At 32.3% G+C, this 21,359-nt stretch overlaps 1 protein-coding gene across 1 annotated transcript in view; it reads right to left on the reverse strand.

The window, feature by feature from the left end:
• The window catches only part of LOC129222192 (mitogen-activated protein kinase 1-like), a 57,739-nt gene that overhangs the window by 11,638 nt on the left and 24,742 nt on the right, over positions 1 to 21,359 (reverse strand). The window contains 5 exon segments of the mRNA XM_054856663.1: positions 7,016 to 7,125; positions 8,553 to 8,631; positions 13,501 to 13,580; positions 17,833 to 17,904; positions 19,980 to 20,112. Of these exon segments, the coding sequence (XP_054712638.1) occupies positions 7,016 to 7,125; positions 8,553 to 8,631; positions 13,501 to 13,580; positions 17,833 to 17,904; positions 19,980 to 20,112 (474 nt within the window).

Raw genomic sequence — 21,359 nt, forward strand, 5'->3', positions numbered from 1 at the left:
AAAAAATAAGAAAAAAGCCACTGGCGTTTTCATTTTGCTACAAAACACATGTTCTTGATAGTCAAATGACTTGCAGATAAACCGGAGTTTATTGTAATAAATCATCTCTTTACCTTAAATCTACAATTTAAATGATCTAAAGTAGCATTACAAATTATGATCATATAATCACACGTAACTTCTATCAATCAACACTTTTTCAAACAGTGGAGTGTCATTCCATATCAAATCGATCAAAAAAGTAAGATTTTCAAGCTGACCCCTTCCGATTTTTCTAAAATTTTATACGGAAATAGTGTTTGGTAATAAAAGTAAAAACCCAAGTTTTTAGATTTTTAATACAAATATTATTTGATTGGGGGTCATTACAAAAAATCGAATTTTGGTAAACGGAGTAGCTTTGAACACATATAACTTTTGTTCTAAATGTAAAAACTTGATCCATTTTACAGCTCTTAAAATTCGCTTTAAGATGATATATTACATGATATATAAATGCAATCCTAAATTTTGAAGGTCATTCAAAATTACCTTTGACCTTGAATATTTCCGGAAGTTATTTTAAAAATCTGAAAAAATACATATACACACTATTGTGTTCTTTATTTGTGCCAATTTTCATGTTAGGACAATTAGGGGATCGGCTATAATTTAATATTTCATGCAACGGATATTTGATGATAAATTGAATAATAATGATATAGCAACGTTTGGCAGACAATAAATTAGAAATGTATAACAATTTTAAAATTATATTTGTTCTTTTTAAAATATCGCCTGCAGATTGACTTACAGATGTTTTTTCCCCTGCCTGCGATTGGGTGGTCCCGGGTTCGAATCCCGGCTCGGGCATGGATGTACTTTCTCTCTCCTCTCCCTTCTTTTGTATGAATGAGTTGTGAATGGTTGCCTACCCAATTAACGGGTTCCTATGGCATGTGTGTATTGTGAAAGTCAGACTTCACACCAAATTACGGAACAGTTGGAAAAGTGAAGCAGCGGAACCCAAATTGCCAGCCTTGCTGGCACAAGACAACAACAACAAGGTTCTCATCCCGATGAGTAGAATCAACTTTTCAGTTGATTCAACTCTTCGGGACATTGCCAAGTGTTCACTCTACATACGAGTAAATTTGTTGAGTCAACTCGGTTCAGTTTTAAGGCGTGGGGTATTTTTAGAAGAAAAAATGAATCTACGAAGTTGCATTGCGTGAAGACAATGGAATATTCCAGTCAACGAGTTAACAAGCAACTGTTTTGAAAAGTTAATTCAACTAACCGCTTCGTGTTTATAAAGTCCTAATAGAATGCTACAAGTAATAAAATGCTTTTAGAACTTTCTTTACCTAAACATGTGATCGCACTGCACTTTTAGTCTGTTGTAAGCACAGGCGACCCAAACTTTTAATTTTTAGGAGGTCAGAAATTCTTAATTTGCCGAATGGAACTTTAAATTTTACTGAATGATCATAATTTTGCCAAAAATAACTCCACACTTTGCCGAATGATAATTTTGCTGAATTATCAGACAAAATTTGTTGAATAAGAACATTTTTGGAAGCTCATATTGGCCTCCTGTGACCTTCCATCGGGGCACACCTGGTTGTAATCCTTTTCATCTGCCATAACATTGTGTGCATGAAGACTTGAGATCAGTTTTTACTCAAGTGCAGAAACTGGAAGGAGATATAAAATTGCAGAAGCAGAAAGCAACGTAGCAAAGCATTGTCAAGAAGAAGTATATAACTGTTAAGTCAAGTTTGACTGCATGGATAACTTGTATAATTATTTTATATAATGTAATCATTATATATCACATTGAATGAATTTTTCATTTTTCTAATGTTGTATTATCAGCATGATTATGACACATTTGGGCACACGTTTGGCTTTCAACTGATGGCAATTGATTTTTGGCCACTCGGAGTAACATTAAAGTTTAAATCATGTATGATCTCAGTGGTGTCCCAACATGAAACTTGGCACAAATAAAAAAAAATAGTGTTTACAAAAACATTTTTTCTTTTTTTTTTCAGATTTTTAAAATTATAACTTTTGGAAATACTCAAGGTCAAATCTCAATTCAATAGACCTTCAAAATGAAAAATTGCTAAATTATGCATGATCTTAGTGCTGTCCCAACATGAAACTTGGCACAAATAAAGAAAATAAAAGTGTAAACAAATTATACAGGGTGAGTTCGATCGAATCTGCCATACGAAAGGGGGTGATAGATTAGCCCAAGTGGAGCATAGAACCACCCATTATCGTGTCCAATCCTTAACCGTAACCAAGTTTTGGTAAATTTAAGGAAAATGAGTAAAAAAACAAAATTCTGAGAAAACGGCCGATTTCTGAAATTCTTGTAGGACATACAAGGAAAATAAGTACATATTTGGAAAGAGCAGACTAAATCCTACAAAATGATACCTTTCGCATTAAGATAGTCGCATTTTACCGAGAGCTACAAGCTTTGAAATATTGGACACACTCAGAATTAAAATGGTGCCAACATTTTTAATCGACATTTTCAAAAACAACCGTAAGAGCTACAATCGGGCAAATCTACCAAAAACTGGCCCATTCCATTAGCTTTCAGATGATACAACAACAAATCTTATTGGGCTTCATGTTCAGCTGAAATTCAGGCTTTTGTTTGAAACTGTAAAAATCTGCATTCGTTAAAAAAAGGAAAACCAGCGAAGAGTCGCACTTTTCTGTTTTGAATTTTCTGTTTCACGATGGCATGTTGCTTTCTTTGTTTAAGAAAATGATATTTTTATATAAAAATAATAGTTTTAACAGTTTAATAAAAAGAAAAAACACACGAGATAACGATTCGTAGAAATAAGAGAAGCATTACTTTCCCGCGCTTTTCACAAAGGGAAAATCAAGAACAAAAAATGTTACACCAACTTCAATTAGTACATTTAATAAACCTTCAAAATTTGCAATAGTTGCTGAAATTGGTCACCGCCACACCTGATACACGCTCTTGCCCTTTTGCGAACGGAAACAACCATTGCTCTTAAAGAAATTTCATTCCTTAGTTTCCCTACTGCTTCAGCAAGCCGGTCGCTCAATCCTTGCAAACTTGCTACTTCTGTTTTGTAAACTTCTTGTTTTAAGAATCCCCAAACAAAGAAGTCCACTGGCGTCAGGTCTGGGGATCTAGGGGGGCAAGGGATGGGGCCCATACAACCAATCCATTGGGGATACTGTTCAGTTAGAAATTCCCAAACGGCATTTGAAGAATGTGCAAGGGCTCCATTGTGTTGGAAAATGATTTCCGCTCTCTCCTGAACAAGAATAGTATCAAGAAGGTCAGGCAAATGATGTTCAATGAACTCTAAATATGAGCTTCCTGCATTATAAGACCTTAAAACATATACAGACCCATCAAAAGACTTCCGATTACGATTTATGATTGTGAAAAATATCATCTGAAAATAAAAAGTATTTGTTTAACAAAACAATTAATGATAAAAACTAAACAGAATTATTCATTTGTCATAATATTTTATGTATCGTTTGCTTATTTCTGATATTTTGTAAATGTGTTTTGAAAATTGCTAGAATTATGATTCTTTTTACAGTAAGTCAGTTGAGAGTGTGCTTTTAGTTTTTGAAAGTTTTCGTTAAAGTTTCTAAAGATAAGTTGCTATATTCTTTTCTCGATTTTTGGGTATGTCTCGATTTTTTAACGAAGAGTATGCTGATATGCATTTCGTGTACGGATTTTGTGATGGTTAAAACAAGAAGTTTACAAAACAGAAGTAGCAAGTTTGAAAGAATTGAGCGACCCGCTTGTTGAAGCAGTAGGCAAACTAAGGAATGAAATTTCTCTAAGAGCAACGGTTGTTTCCGTTCGCAAAAGGGCAAGAGCGTGTATCAGATGTGGCAGCGACCAATTTCAGCAGCTATTGTAAATTTTGCAGGTTTATTAAATGTACTAATCGATGTTGGTGTAACATTTTTTTTGTTATTGATTTTCCCTTTGTGAAAAGCACGGGAAAGTAATGCTTCTTTTATTTCTACGAATCGTTATCTCATGTGTTTTTTCTCTAAATTAAATGTTAAAACTATTATTTTTATATAAAAATATCATTTTCTTAAACAAAGAAAGCAACATGCTATCGTGAAACAGAAAATTCAAAACAGAAAAGTGCGACTTTTTGCTGGTTTTCCTTTTTTAACGAATGCAGATTTTTACACTGTTTCAAACAAAAGCCTGACTTTCAGCTGAACTTGAAGCCCAATATGATTTGTTGTTGTATCATCTGAAAGTCAATAAAATGGGCCAGTTTTTGGTTAGATTTGCCCGATTGTAGCTCTTACGGTTGTTTTTGAAAATGTCGATTAAAAACGTTGGCACCATTTTAATTCTAAGTGTGTCCAATGTTTCAAAGCTTGTAGCTCTCAGTAAAATGCGACTATCTTAATGCGAAAGGTATCATTTCGTAGGATTTAGTCTGCTCTTTCCAAATATGTACTTATTTTCTTTGTAGGTCCTACAGGAATTTCAGAAATCAGTCATTTTCTCAGAATTTTGTTTTTTTACTCATTTTCCTTAAATTTACCAAAACTCGGTTACGGTTAAGGATTGGACACGATAATGGGTGGTTCTATGCTCCGCTTGGACTCTTCTATCACCCCCTTTCGTATGGCAGATTCGATCGAACTCACCCTGTATATTTTTCAGATTTTTAAAATTATTACCTTTGGAAATACTCAAGGTCAAAAGTGTATTCAAATGACCTTCAAAATGAAAAATTGTATTTTTGTATCATGTAATGTATCATTTTAAAGCTCTTAATGCAAACTTTCAAAATATATAAAGTTTAAGTTTCTAACTTTATCTGTTCCAGAAGGGAGCAAAATATTAAAATTTTGACCCCTTATATCTAAAAAAACTACTACAGCTAGAGGGTCAAAATTTGCTTTTTTTAATACTACTCAGTAAATGGGTATGAACCTGCAAAATATTGTTATAATCTGTGAGCACTCACTTTTTAGGTGTGAGAGTTGACATGGAATGACCCTGGAGTAGCATAAAAATTTTTTTGGAGGATGATATGGTTAGTTTTAGTTGTTTACTGTGGTCAAAAACCAAAATTTTCTGTGCTTCAAGGGGGGATGAATGTGCAAATCCCCTCTGGATGTGCCACTGATTTTAAATAAGGGGAAAACATAATAATTATCTATATAATCATAGCTGGGCCAAATAATTAAGTTTTCAAAACTATGTAGTCTTAATAAAGTTTATGAATTCTGGTTTAAAGGAATAAAATAGCTAATGATAAACAAATAATAACTGCCAAGTTTAAAATGCACATGAAAAAAAAAACAATTCAAATTATGAAACACTAATAAAATATGAAAGACTAAAAAAAAATCATAACCCAACAATGAGTACCAGATCTCTTCAAGTCCCATAGTAAAATACTGTAATAGGATAGTTGCCCAAAAATTCTCACAAATCTCCCTCCCCCCTTTTAATAATAATAATAATAAAAAAAGATTATGCATAAGTTTTTTTAAAATGGGAAATTATTATTATTATTATTTTTTAAGATTGAAGAAATAAACTACAAAGCAGAAGATCAGACAGAAATGCAAGAGTTTCAATACAAAAATCGGGTTTGTTGGCCTCTAGGTTTTCACTATTTGTTTTATACAACTCTAGGTTTTGTTTTCCACACTTCAAAACTTCAGCAGATTCTTCCTTCTTTTCAATCAATAAAATTCATTACAGCATTTAAACTTTTATTCACATAGCAGATGTAGTTTCTTGATTAGAAAAACTAAGTATTTTGAATTTATGTAGGTACAAAACAAAAATTAGCATTTTTAAGCGTCTTCAAATAAAATCAAGGACTTTTCAGGGCAGTTAAAAAAAACGAAAACTAAAATCAAGTACCATGCCATACAATACCCGATACAGCATGTAGGCTCGCAACAGAACTAAACATTAGTTCCCTAACTGACGAAAAACTAACTCAACAGATCTATTAATACTTTCAGATGGAAATAATGCAAAATTTTGGAAAAGTTTAGTTCTTTAATGTTAGAAAAGTTGTCAAGTTTCGGGATATTTAGCAATTTCATACCAAACATGCCTTTCTAATGATATTTTGCTAAGTCCATTAAAACCTATGTTAAGTGCTAGCCATGCAAAGAAATCAACTGATGAGAAAACTTCAAAAGAAAAGTAATTTTTAATGAAAATTACTCAAATGAATGCTAAGTTTCACAGGATTAAACACATAAAAATAAATACTTTAAAATTTGTAACACCAGGGATCCCCAAAGTCTGTGCCAGTGGGGGATGTCTTTGTTAGTACTGAGTAGCGACAGAAATACATATATATATATATAGCACACCAAGCCAACATTGACATGTGACTTTCCCCAAAATCTGAGCAAATAATTATATTGTAGGTAAAATTTAAAAAAAACCCTGAATGAGTCACAACTGCAGAATCAAGAAAGAAAATTGAAAATTCTTTTAAAAGCCTTATACTATTAAAAATCAATTTCAATTATTTTATTTGCAAGCAAATAGAAACTAGCAACAGATAAAATTGTTAAATTATTGCGTTTAATTTTCTTGTCGGCCAACAATGAATTCGGTGATCAATCGCGTGAATAAAGGCTTAGCCGTTATTAAAATCTGCTTGAAAAAAACGTTGTAAGTCGAATTCTATGTAACATGGAAGTTCCAAACACATTATATCAGATATATAATGTGCAGAAAATAATTCTTTATTTCGGTATTAAATTTTAAATTTTTGAAATATTTTTTCACTGCAAAAGTCACGAAAAACCTTTTAGAGGTTTTTAATTAATATCTTCGTTAATTAATGTCATCCAAAGACGCAAAAAACTGTTTCAAAATCGGTCCATCCATTTAGGCGCTAGAGTGCCACAGACAGATACACAGACATGTCAAACTTATAACCCCCTTCCTTTGTGTGTCGGGGGTTAAAAACACCTTTTATCAAAAAATTAATACCTCATCATCTGGGTCATAATACTCTGTGAAATATGGATGGCCTAAAGCATCTTCAACAGTCACTCTTCTATGAGGATTAAATGTAAGCATCTTATCTAACAAATCCAAAGCTGAAATGAAAAAAGGGAAGAATTGATGCAAAGTTCAAACAGATAGAGTTGACTACATATGCAAGAAAAACCAAAAGAAATGTCACATTAGTAACAAAATGAGTAAACCGTTTCTACTGCAAATTGGCAGTGGTATCTTGACCTGTAAGTAATTGGACTAACTGGAAGGGTCACGAAGTTTACACCTACTGGTCGAAGACCTCCATCTTCGCGACTGGTGTCCGTAAATTAGTTGCGCTCATTTTGAGCATAAAAAAGTCAATGAGAGACTTACAGTAAGAGGCTATTTTTTTCCCCTGATGCTGCAGTTAGTAATGATTACTAGAAGTACAGAAAGAAAATAAGCTGATACTGGTAGTTCTTTATTATGAAAAAATTGTTTAAACTTCAGAAAATATCACTCGCAAAAAAACATGGGTTATGTGATAAAAATTTATAAATGCTAGAGTGATAAGCTGTTAAGTCTTCAGCTTCGGATTGATTCTTTCCTAATTTAAAAATGAACTTGGTATACAAAAAGTTTTAAAACTGGTATATTGTTACGGAATGCTTTACGAAAAAAATATATGGAATGGGATTAAATATAGTATGTAAATGATAATTAAAGATACTTATTTCATTTATTTATTTTTTAAATATACAGCCTTTTATAATACTTTTTATTTTTAATAATAGCTTTTTTATTCTACAAGACTTAGCTTCTTTTATTACTTGAATCAAAATTACGTTTGGAATTTTTTTATGCTGCATCATTTTAAAAATCTAAAACAGTCAAAAAATTTCTTGTAATGTATGAAATCAAAATTCATAAAACTAATGATCACTTGTTAATGTAATTTTGTACCTAATATTAAAGAACTGGGTAGGTTTTGGACAAAAATTTAAGTTTTTAAACAACTGTGTCAAAAATATGTCAAAAAGGGGTTTTTGACATGATGGTAAAAATGGCGGCAAAAACCGGGATTAAAACCCAATAAAACCACCAACTGTCAAAAAGTAGTCAACCCTGATCACAGGTCATTTGACATGGCAGGACTCATATACTTGTTTTGGTTGGTAGACTTTTATTTGATTCTGGCATAAAAGTTCTACCTTTGTTGATGCATTGTATTGTTTAAAAAAAAAAAAAACAAACATCAATATTTTTACAAAAGTAATACAAATAGGACGAATCTCTTTAATAAAAGGACCTGTTATGAAACACTTACGAGTAATTTTATCAAACAGCGTAAGTTTGAATAAACCTTCAAAGACTACCTTCAAGGAAATCAATTTTCATTATTATTATTATTTTTTTTTTTCATGTTGTGTTAGATGTTAAATAGTTGTTGCCTATGTGGTGTGAGAAAAAAGAAAGTGAGAAGATTTTTGATTTAATACTAAAATGGTTCGTAACTTGTAGGCAAAAAATGTATTTTGAACATTACCCTGGACATTAGCATTAGGATATAAACTTGTCCATGGAACCTTGGGTTTCCTAGGTAAAGATTGCAAATATGTTCTGGCCTAAAGAGAAAATTTCAGCAGCATTAATAATAATTTTACACATTTTATTTTGAAAATTTAAACATAGAATTATCAGTAATAAATAATGCAGATATTTCACATAAAAATAAAAGCTGATCATACCTCTTTTTATATTTTTTTTACTGTAAATTTCAATTGCACCTAGAAATACCTTAGGGGAGACTGGGGATACTTAATCCCTGGGATACATGATCCCATAGCCAAAAATGTACCAAAATCATTAAGTAGAGATTTGAAACCTCACAATAATGTTAAAGTTATACTTGTACATAAACTGGCAACACTTTTTTTGCAGCCATTTTGTTTTGGCTCAATAAATGATGGTCCGAATGTGTCAAAGGAAACTTTTTTTAGAGATGCATTCTGAAGTCATCATCCAATACATACAACTTAAAAAAAAAAGTGTAATGTTAAAGTATAGACAGTCTTTAACAATTGAGACATAGTTTTAGTAAATTGCCACTGATTGTTAATAATAGAACAAGTATATTCGTAAAAATTTCATATTAGGGATGCTTGATCCCTTTGTTTAGAGGGATACTTGATCCTAGGGATCAAGTACCCATATGACAATATAAACATAATGAAAACAATATAACAGTTGTTTACTTAGTTGACATTAACTTTAAACATTCAAAACCATGTTAACATAATAAAATATATCATAGTATAAGTGATAGATTTAAACAATCACTGCAGTAAATGGATGCCTCACTTGCCAAATCGATTAACTCTATAAAACAAAAAGTCGAGAAAGGTGATGGAGAAGATAGTGTTATCCACTGGGGTGAACAGGCCCTCATGTTACATTTTCTACTATCACATGGTCAGAAATGTACTGAACCAAAACTTTGATCTAAATTCACATGCTTAGCATTGATAAAGCACTATTACAACAGAAATGAGGATTTTTTTTTTTTTAACTGGAGTTAATCGATTTGGCAACTGAGACATCCAAGTATGCTAAACAATTAAAAAATCAGTTCACACTTGTAATCCACATAACACCTTAAACATCTGAACATAAACTAACTCTACTGATGAATTATGTTCTGATCAGCCAAATGAGCTTTAACAAGTTGAAATAGATGTCCAATTCTTGTTTGAATGAAAAAATTATTTTGCTATTCAGTCGGATCCTGACTTGTGCGAGGGATGTGTTCCAGACTCTTCGTGTAAGTCCAAATTTCGCGTTGTTGAAAATGGCATTGTATATGATATTTTATTAATATACCCAATCATTTTAGACATTTTAAAGCCCCTTTGAAACTGTCTTAGACTATTTATTAACTATATATTACCGTTTTTACATAAAGAGCTTAATTTTTACTGTATTTTTTAAAAAGCTTCATTATGCAACGTAGAATATTGGTACGATGCACAAAATCATCATAAAATAAAACGATACAGTTCGTACAGTGTGTATCAATAATAAATATACACTAACTGTAATAGTACTGTACAGTAGATACAATTATATTTGCCTTTATATCTTAAAAATTGAAGATGATTATGCTGCGCAATCAGATCCTTATTCTAATATATATTTAAATAGAGAAACTTAGCATTTACTTTTATAATGTTTCCATTCTATGATCACGCCCCTCTTTCAGGGTCTCTATAATCCACAGTATAAGAGCAGCTTCTCATTTCATACTGTTCGCATTTTGCTTACACTACTCTACGAGCATTATATTAAAACTAAATTTAGAACATATACGGATTACCTTTTTCTTAAATTTCAATTGCATCTATGGAAGGTTCATTCATACCTAATTGTTGTGCTACTTTAGATCCTCTTTTTAGTTGTTCAAGCGTATCAACAATCTTTACCTTTTCTTGAATAGTCGTAACCTTTCATTCCTCCCCCCCCCCCAATGTTTAGAATAGTGCGGTGTGTGGGAACTAGTGCAGTCAGTGATATTAAAAGGATGAAAGTGCACTCATGAAGTCAATATTTGGCAGTCAATAACAAAGCAGATACTTAGAGCCACGATTTCTTTCAAATATTTTTGTGTTGTGAGAAAGAAATTCGCTTTAACTCTAAAATTCGCTGCTGGTGAAAAACTCGCATTATAGCCATTTCGCGTAAGTCGAATCTCGTTGTAGCGGGAATAGACTGTAGTTAGATTTACAACAAAAACACGAGTTGCCCATTATGTAGACCCATTAGCGGATAGAATGCAAAGTTGGATTTCTAGAGTTTGAAATAAGTTTTCTAAAGCAAAAAGGTAATATGCTTAATCTACCTGTTTTTCCAAAAAATTGACAAGAGTATTAAAATGAAAGTGTTAAGTTTTCACATCCTGTTAGGTTGAGCTGAACTTTAAGAATTAAAACAAATGAATTGTTGGCATTTGACTTTTCAGGTTTTGGAAACATATGCTAGGTTTTCTTTTCTTTTTTTACAAGTGTACTGATACTTGCGTTCTTTTTCCTTCTTTTTTAAAATTAATTCAATTGATAAAACTCTTAATTTAATTATTGCAAGACAAGAAGCAAATAAATTGTTTTTTTGTGCTTGTTATCCGATTTTTTTAAATTTGTTGTAGCAATTTTAGTTTCATTATGTTATTTTTAAAAGAATTATTAGTTATATTTATAAAATATATCGTTCACAACTGCATTGGAGAGTAAGTAACTGATCAGAAGCGTCATAAGTTCATTAAAGTTGTGAACATTTTTTTTTAAATGTCCCAGTGGAAATTAAAACTATGTTATTTTGTGTTCACATTATTATAATCTAATAAAGAAAATTGGAAACAGTGTTATTTTTTAGAAACATTATGTAAAAAACTAAAATCCATAAATAAAATTGTTGATCTAATGAAAAGTTTACGTATCTTTTCAGTGGAATCAAGTATCCCCCATGAAGGGATCATGTATCCCTTGATGTGGGGATACATGATCCTTATAAAATTATTGAAAAAAAAAAATATTTTACCAAAACTATCTGTTTGATTTCAACTTAAAAATACTGTCAGATAGAGGAAAAAATTATCTTTGTTCAAGTACTTTTTCAAAAAAAAAAAAAAAAAAAATTGATAATTTGCAGCAGAGAAAAATTTTTGATAACTATAGTGGGGGTGAAGTATCCCCAGTCTCCTCTATTTATTTGTTTCAGATATATATTTTGTGTAAATATGAAAATTCTTAAAATCTGAACACCTCTTTTAACTTCTGTGGGAAATTTTGTTTGTTAGAATTATCAACAGATTGACTGCACAGGAAGCTTCCTACATGTCTCAAGAACTCTTACTCATTAGCAGTTAGCTGAATCTATTTTGAATAATTTGTTAGAACAATTTAAGTAAGATGGGGTAAAGTGGTCATAATATTAGGCTTAACGAATATTGTTCTTCTAATGTCACTTAATAGTTAAGTATAAGGCAGATATAAATTAAATATTAATTTCACTTAATATGTATTGTTTTTACAATAAACAGGGGTTAAATATACGAGTATATGCATATGTATACGCATATACACGTGTAGGCACGTATATAGACGTATTCACATAAATGCACCAATAAACACGTATTTGGGTATCTGCAAGTATTTTTTATCTATACAGATATACATTCGACTATACACGTATATTCCCGATTATATACTCGTATATATACGAACAATTATATACTAGGGGAGACACGTATATACGTATACGTACTCGAGTAGACACTTGTGTATAAGCATATGATATACAGGGTGAGTCTAAACTCTTGGTCAAATTATTATAAGGTTTTAGACGGGAGGATAAGAAGGAAGAATCATAAGAAACATCCAGAATCAAACTCAAGGCTGACGCGCTACATGCACGCAAAGCCAGAAACTGATGGATGCAAAACATGTCACAAATTTATTACACAAAGACAATTTTACACAACATTTTAGGTTTTAAGAAAATTTTAAAGTTATTGATGAAATTTGCGGCCGGCAGCTGTAATACATGCATCGCAATCACTCTGTTGCAATAGTGAAGCATACATTTCAAAACCATACTCAAAAACCTTATACGATCATGAAGGGATAGTATGAAAAAAGTGTATATAAAGGAAAAAATGTATTACAGGTATACCTTAATATGTATTGGACTCCGTAGTGACCAATTTAAAAACCTATTAATGATAAAAATGTATAAAAGAGAAAAATATAAACGGTGCTTCACTGTATATACAGTAGAATAATGAATTTCTGAGACATACTGGACAAACATTACCATGGATTTAAAAAAACTTCATTTGTAAGCAAAATTTTGAGAGATTCCTTGAAAATGGCTGGCAAATGATCTTCCTGATTTGTTAGTTAGATCTTGTCATGGAAGTGACGCAAAAAATCATGGATGCATTAATACCCTATGAAAACTTCAAACAAAAATTCTTAATGATCCCAACAGACCATCATAACCAGCTATTTTTATCAATGGTAAGTTCATTCATCTTTTCTTTTACATATGTAAGGCATGTGTATCAAAATAATTACACATTGAAATTTCTCTCTATATATATTTATCACTAGAATATATTACAGTGGCCGCCGCTTATATGAATCACATTTGTTCTAAGCAATTTTGATCTCATAAAGCAGCTCATTCAATAAAGCGGCTGATTCAATTAACTGGTGTCCTCTGTATTAGTTTTTATCCATGGAACCTAACTACTATTTTAACACTACTATTAAGACTTAATTTACACAGTGTTTTCGTGAAACGTAAAATTTTCTTAACATGTATGTTTCATATGTTTTTGGGAAGAGATACTTTGATTTGGTTTTTAAACTATTTTTCATTCATGTTAGCATGTATCTTAATATTTAATAAATGAGCAAATAATGCACTAATCGAGTTACTTTTTCATTGATGATGCAGTTCATGTCTTCCTGTGAAGGGGAACCCACAATATTCAAAATATGATTAAGCTGATCAAGATCTATAAGAAAAATAGAAAATTTTCACAAACCAATGGGTAGATTCTTTTGAAGAGAATCAAACTAAAAGATAAAATTAAAAAACAGAATATATACACTGCTTGACATTGAAAATGCAACACCAAGAAGGAGTTGTCAGAAAGTGATGAAATTTTGAAAAAAGACAGACAGCAAGGAATAATAAATGATCTTAATTTCAAAAAGATAGGCAGAATACTGAGCAAGAACAGCGTCGACTGAGTAGGATATAGGACCACCACGGACAGCGATACACAAAGAAACACGTCTAGGCATAGAGTCAATAAGGATGCGGATGGTGTCCAGAGGGATGGCTCTCCATTCCCTTTCAATCATTTGGCACAGTTCGTCTTCTGAACAAGGCAGGGACAGAGTCTGCCAACCACGTCCAATCACTTCCCACACATGTTCGATTGGTAACAGGTCAGGAGAGTATGGTGGCCAGGGAAGCATCTGTGTGCCCTGGAGAGCATGTTGGCAGATACGAGCACTGTGTGGTCGGGCCTTAGCCTTCTGAAAAATTGCATTAGGTACCCCTTGACGGTAAGGGATTGCCACCGGCCGCAGCATTCTCCAAGTATCTTTGGGCCGTCATAGTGCCCTGAATACAATAGAGGTGATATGGAATTGTACGCAATTACGCTTCAAACCATTATGCCACGTTGTCATGCGGTGGGACGTTCCACAGTTACTGCCGGATTAGATCTGTCTCCACATCGACGCCACACATGTATGCAGCGACTATCACTGGATAAACAGAAGCGGGATTCATCTGAGAACAAGACATTTTGCCATTCTGTCATCCACGTCGCTCTAGTCCGGCATCATACTAAAGGTTGCTGTCTATGTTCTGGGGTCAATGGCAGTCTTCTTAGCGGACGCCGTGATTGCAGACCACGTGCGACTAAACGACAGGAAATGGTTCTGGTTGACACGGGAACATTCAGGGTATCTTGCACCTGCTGCAGAATCGAGGAACAAGTGACTTGTGGGTCTGCTACAGCTTGTCGGTAGATGCGCCTATCCACGCGTTCTGACATCACTCTGGCACCCCTCAATCTTGCAACATTTTGTTGTTCCAACCATCTTCGGCACAGTCTATGCACTGTGCTCGCATCCATGTGGATATTAGCGGTGATTTGACGTACGGACCAACCTCCCCTTCTCAGTCTGATCACCATACCCCTCGTAAAATCGTCTATCTGCTGCAAGTGTCTTCGTTGATGGCGGCCTGGCATTCTCGTGTTAACTCAGTGATGTAAGTCTACTCTAGAATTTGCATAAATTTCTGAACACTCCTTCTTGGTGTTGCATTTTCAATGTCGAGCAGTGTGTGTGTATATATATATTTTAAAAAACACATAACTAACTTTTTGAGGAATTTGTAAATGGCACAAACGATTTTTTTTTTTGTTTTTGAAAGTTAAAATCTATGTCCCTTTATTTGAAATTGTGTTCATGCAAAAAATCTGATCAGTATACTGCTCTGCATTAGGGATACATTTTAACAACATACTAATCATTATTTTTGAAACTCACTGCTTCAGTGCTGTAGTTGGGTGAAAAAATATTTGGGGAAAACACTTTTTAATAGGGTAGATATGGTTAACTGATTTTTACTACGCCAAAAATGTCAGTTAAAATTTTTTATGCCAGCTTCAATTTTTAAATAAAATAACCCGTTTTAAACCAATTCACTTTATTTTCACAAACACAAAGCAAATATTTTCGGATGACATGCTCCTTGCCCCAACTGCAGCACAGTTCTGCTTCCAAGAAAACATTGCTCAGTCAATCAAAATGACCTACCCACTGCATAATAATTCAAGCATTTGTAAATTACAACGTACGGATGTTTCTTTGGAAAGATCTTTAAATAAAGTAGGAACTACCAATATTTAAAAATACACTTTAACTTCCATAACTCAAAGTGTTTTTGAAAATTTTAAAAAACATTGACATATTAAAAATTTGACTTAATAGAAAACCTGAAAAAAAATTCAAGTACAGTTTTATTACAAAAAATGCTAAACAGAAGAAAACATCTTTGTTAAAGAAATGATTTTTTAAAAAACAGTAATTTGATTTAGTACAACATTTCAGTTTTAATACTAATTATAATAAAACAACACTTACAACTCAAAACTTCTGAAAAAGAAACTGGTAGCCTTTTTGTTTCCCTCTTATCCAGAAAATTTTTTAATACACTCAAAGTACTAAACATTTTGTCGTCTACAACTGATTTTATCTGAGTACAGGTATAAACAATAATCTTGCAGAGGCAAAAGGCGGTGAGCCCTTAGGGAAGAAGGTCCATGAAGGGAAAATGACAGACTGCCAGCTTCCGCTTTACTCTGAATGGCAAAAACGTAGTTGAAGATTGACGTTTTAACTAATACCTCCACTAATTAAGCTCATGAAATAATGAGACATTTACGAATCATCAAAACATGGTGTCTGAAAAATTACCAATCTGTCAATACTTGATTAGACCAACTATTTTCTGGCACTCACGAGAAGTTTGACTGATATATATAGATATCAGTCAACCTAGATTAACACTTGGATCCTATACTTGAATTGTTACCTAGATTAACACTTGGATCCTATACTTGAATCTTAATATTCAAGACGATTTGAATAATATGCATTTGTATTAAATTGGTTTTACATCACATTATGAAAATTTTATGAAGTAATCCCTGATATATAATAGTGCTGCAATTTTTAAAAATATCAACTTCCTGTTGAGTGATAATTGTAAATTAATTAGTAACTAATGTTTTGTAAGCTTTTAAAAGAACTACAAAAAACGATTTAAATTCCAAAAAGTTTGATTCTTCAATATATTTTTTTTTTTGAATTTTTTTCAAAACAATCACGATTTTTTCTACCCCCATGGTATGCAAATTTATGGTACCTAGATTAAAATTTCCTCTTATTTTCTTAAACCAGTACCTTTATTTTTTTGTCAAAATAAAAAAAAAAGGAAAAAAATCGAGAAACAATAAGTTTGACCAAATTAACAGAATCACTTTGAATTGTGTTTAACTCGCATGAATTTTTAATTTTAAGAAATTATTTACAGTATTTGACTATTATATATTTTACAGGTTTCCTGGAAAAACAAACATCCCTTAGAGCCTCGAATTTAAATAAATATCTCAGAATATGAACACATGTATCAAGATTAGCATGTATGAAACTAAATGAGTCAATCTCATCAATATCAAACAATCTTCAGATACTCACAATTGGCACCAGGAAAGATGGGTCGCCTTGATATCATTTCAGCAAAGCAACAACCCACTGACCAAACATCAACTATTTTCTCATTAAGGATCACAAGCAGCACATTCAATAACCAAAATCGGTAATCCAAAAATTGTGGAAGAATTTTTTAAAGTTGCAACTAGTTTTTAATACTTTAGACATCATGCAAACAGGGATAAACTCAGCCTTGAGTTAAAAAAAGAGGGATCAAGACATGGTATTTTCTTTGAAACATGTAAAGCCTGGAGTTTTTTTGAAGCATTAACAAGTAAACTAAACAAATATTGTTCTGTAAAGTTTTACAGAAAAGAAAAACTTACTTTTCATGCCAAAATGCTTGAACAAAATAATTATTAGATATGAACACAAGCTTTACAGTTTGAAATACAAATAATTATCCCCCTCCTGCCACTGCTCTATCTAACACACACAAAAATAACAGAAAATTTTTATAAATACAAAAAATGTCTAACTAAAAAAGGTGACCCCTTAATAAATTAGCACAAAAAAATAAATAAAAAAAAAATCTCGAAAACATATTTCAGAACTTTGTGTGTGTGGTAAATATTTTGCCCATTATGTTAAAGAAATTAATACTTCACAGCAAAAAAAAAGACAGATTTTGAGACAAAAGAGATCCAATATCTATAATAAGTAATGGGATAGGGGTTCACTAAATTAATTTTTGTGAGAAATAAAATTACTTCAAAAATGAATGATGACTTGAAATGTACCTAGTCTGCCATACATACCTGTGTAATAGAAAAACAGCAAAACACAAGGTACAATGAACAATTCAGGCAATCTAATTGTCATTGAAAAACAATGAACCACAAAAAGTTGAAATTACTGTGTATGTAAACAAAAATGTGTATTCACCTATGGAAATCACACTAAAATTTAAATGCATGAAGCAGAAAGGAAAAAAACACAAATAATAATAATTGCTAGGTTTATACTTACAATGTTTGCCTGGAAAAATGGGCTTGTTTGACAACATTTCAGCTAAAATGCAACCAACTGACCACAAATCAACTAAAAATGTAATTAAGGATCAAATAGGGTAAATTTTGAAAGTGCTGTGGAAATAGTGTTAGGAGTTGACTGTGGAAGTGTAAACTGCACATTAGGGTACAGTTCATTTTTAGGGAAGCAATAGAGCAGAAAAGCTACGTAAAATAAAATATTTATCAGAAAAATACTGTTCATATAATTTAGAAATAATAAAAAATAAGCAGCATAAATCTCACATGCAAAATAAACCTGAAAAACAGTATCAAAAACTAAAAATAAAAACTACTAATCTTGTAAGTTGTACATCATCCTGCAACAGAAATCTTCACTGACAGTGCTTAAACTGAAAATATGCCCCCTGGGAAGAATAACATGTAAATTACACAGGCAATCATAGCTATTCTATTTCAGGTATATGTATAATACAAATATACTATGTGATTGAGTGAAAAGTAGAAATATGACTATACTTTGTGTATTATGTTAAACTGTGAACTCAGAGAGCTGATTCTATTAGTTGTACGCGTTAAAAAACAATGGATTTTTTATAATTTAGTCCTTAGTACAATCACACTATGCACCACCATTTTAAGTTTAGCATGATGAACGTGCTAGCTCAGATTTAATACTTTATCTTCAATATGATCTTATTAAATTATACATATTAAACAGGATATGGACATAATATAATTCCACTAACATAATGTGGTCAGGTACCAGATTGGAAATAATGATATGATAGTAACATTGTATTATTGTATAAAGAGAAGGTGAGGGGGGAGGGGACAAGATAAATCAGTCCTTTATTGAACAAATTTTGGATTTGCTTTAACAATAGGTTAGTCATTTGTTTCAGAAGAAGCACAATGACAAAAAATAAATAAATAAAATAAATTTTAAAGAAAAATCATCATTTAAAATACATATACACACATTAATTACTATGTGGTATCAAAAAGGCATACATTTTAAAAATGAATAACGAAATTTTGGTTGTTATGCAACAAACATCATATGAAACATAATTTGATAGCAGAAAATGTTAATAATAAACTTCTTTAATAGATGAATACATGTCATGTAGATAAAAAAAAATCATGGAAACAAGTCAAAAGACAATTTATGATAGTTCATTTAAAGAACCATATACAAATAATTTCATTTAATTAAAAAAAGTGCAACATTAAAAAGAGCACACTTTTGAAATCAACTAGACATAAACAGTAAGGAATAAAAATCAACTTATTAGCTTCTATTATAGATGCTGTTTTTGTTAAAGGAAACCAGGGTTGGCAACTGTGCCTCACAGTGACAAAACTTGGCAAAAATTTAGAACCTTCACCACACACTAAATACATCATTACAATGTATCTGCGTGGGTTCGAAATAATTGATAATTAATAATATATTTTTGCCACTAAATTTTGTTTAGCCTTGCCAATCTTGCCTGAATCAAAGAAAATTGCCCAAAATTTGACCATCATGCCAAAATCTCAAGTATCAAAATATTTTCTACTATTGGGCACCTACTTTATTCAAATGATTTTGTTGAATAAATACAAAATTAGTTTGCAACAAATTAATACAACAGTGATAATTTGATTATTTCAGCCTTAGCTTGAAATTTTCAACTTTGTTTTTAAAATTCAGCCAACTTTTCTACACCATAAAATTTTAACATTGTCATTGGCTGCTGTCATTAGAACTTTATAATACAGTCAGATACTTTGAAGGTAACTAAGGACTACAGAGCAAAAAGACTAACAAACTAATTCTTTGATTTCAATTCTTTTGAGGTGTACATTTTATTAAACTTCTGACAACCGTGAGAGCTCCAATGCCTTAAAAAAAAAAAAAAAAAAAAAAAAAAAAAAAAATGTAGATGACTTTATGGGCTTAACAGAGGTTTAAGTAAAATGACATAGCAAAAGCCAATTAACTTCTCAAATTTCAAATGTGAAAATTGATAAGCAATCAACTTGTTGTTCGCCAATTAAACCTAGATTTAACCACATTTTAGAATAATTAACACTGTATAAAACACATACTATAACTTTTCTTCAAAACAAAAAACCACTAAACTAAGAAAAGGATACTTGACTTTGTGTAACCTTTGCTATTTAACATTATTTCTGGTGCTCTGTACCATCGAGTAGCAACATACTCTGTTAAGAGACCTGTATGATCATGATCTGGATCAGCTACACGAGCTAGACCAAAATCACAAATCTAAAAAATAAGAAAAGAAATATTACAGCAGATTTTAAGTTAAATGCATATATTGCACAAATAATGTATTTTATACAAGAATCCAGATCACCGCATATTAAGTGAAGCGAACATCTACACTATAGTGCCTAGAAAGAGTAGTGTGCCGACCGGCGCCGTTTACCCCGCGATTCTTGAGGACGAAATTTAGAAATTGTAGGCAAAAGTGGTTACGGATCAGGCAAAGAAAACGTTTCGCTTTTCAAAGTTCCTAAAGATGAGGAGAAACTTAAGCAGTGGCGTACCTAGCATGGGCGACACCCGGGACGCCAATTTGTGGTGTAACCCACTCCCCCCCCCCCCCCCCCCGACAAAAAAAAGAAAAAAGGTTTTAGTATTCTTTGTAAGCATGAAATTCATGCAATTTTCAGTCCAAGTACTGACAATATGAACCTAATCCTGAGCATAGTATTCACCCCATGATGTGGGGTGGAAAGAGGGTCCCTAGGGGCCACCCTCTAAAAAAATTTGAAGTCTTAAAAATGCATTTTAGCTACATAGATTTCAGAAACTTGAAAAAAAAAAAAAAATTCCGCAATGACTTTAATACTTTTTAAACACCTCGAAATGTTTTGATGATTTAATCTGCACCCTGACCATGTCCCCCTTTCCCACTTGGGATTCCTGTTTTAGCTTTAGCCATAATATAATTACTGGAAAATTTACAAAAAGACAGATTTTGAAAAATGCAGATGGTTTAGCTAAGGATGCCACCCCTCCCCCCCCCCCCCACCCAAGAGCAAACGCACAACCCATGCAGATCCCCAAATTTTATGAAGCACCCCACCCCTCAGAAATGCTATCTCCCAAAAATGAGAATTATCTGTTTAAAGCACCCTTTGAAAGGCATGAACAGAGCCTTACCTCGCCCCCCCCCCCCCCCATCCCACTTTTGTAAAATAATTAGAATTAAATTACTGAAAAATTTACTTACAAATATGTTGATAGTTAATCTTAGGAGGTTTTCTAAGAGTGATGGCACAAAGTCCCCCCCACCCCCATTTTACTTGGCATCAGGGACGGATGCAAAGGAGGGGCGATCGCCCCTCCCTTGAGGGACTCTTCAACGGTAATTTTTCGAAAATGAATGTCAAAAAACGCAAATTTTGATGAGTTTCATTGATGTTGGGAGAAGGGTTGTAAGGGGGGTTTGGGACCCTATCTTGGAACTGTTTCGAAATTTAAAGTCCAAAATCGTTGTGATCAGT

The sequence above is a fragment of the Uloborus diversus genome, chromosome 5, assembly GCF_026930045.1.
Source record: "Uloborus diversus isolate 005 chromosome 5, Udiv.v.3.1, whole genome shotgun sequence".
Classification (NCBI taxonomy): domain Eukaryota; kingdom Metazoa; phylum Arthropoda; class Arachnida; order Araneae; family Uloboridae; genus Uloborus; species Uloborus diversus.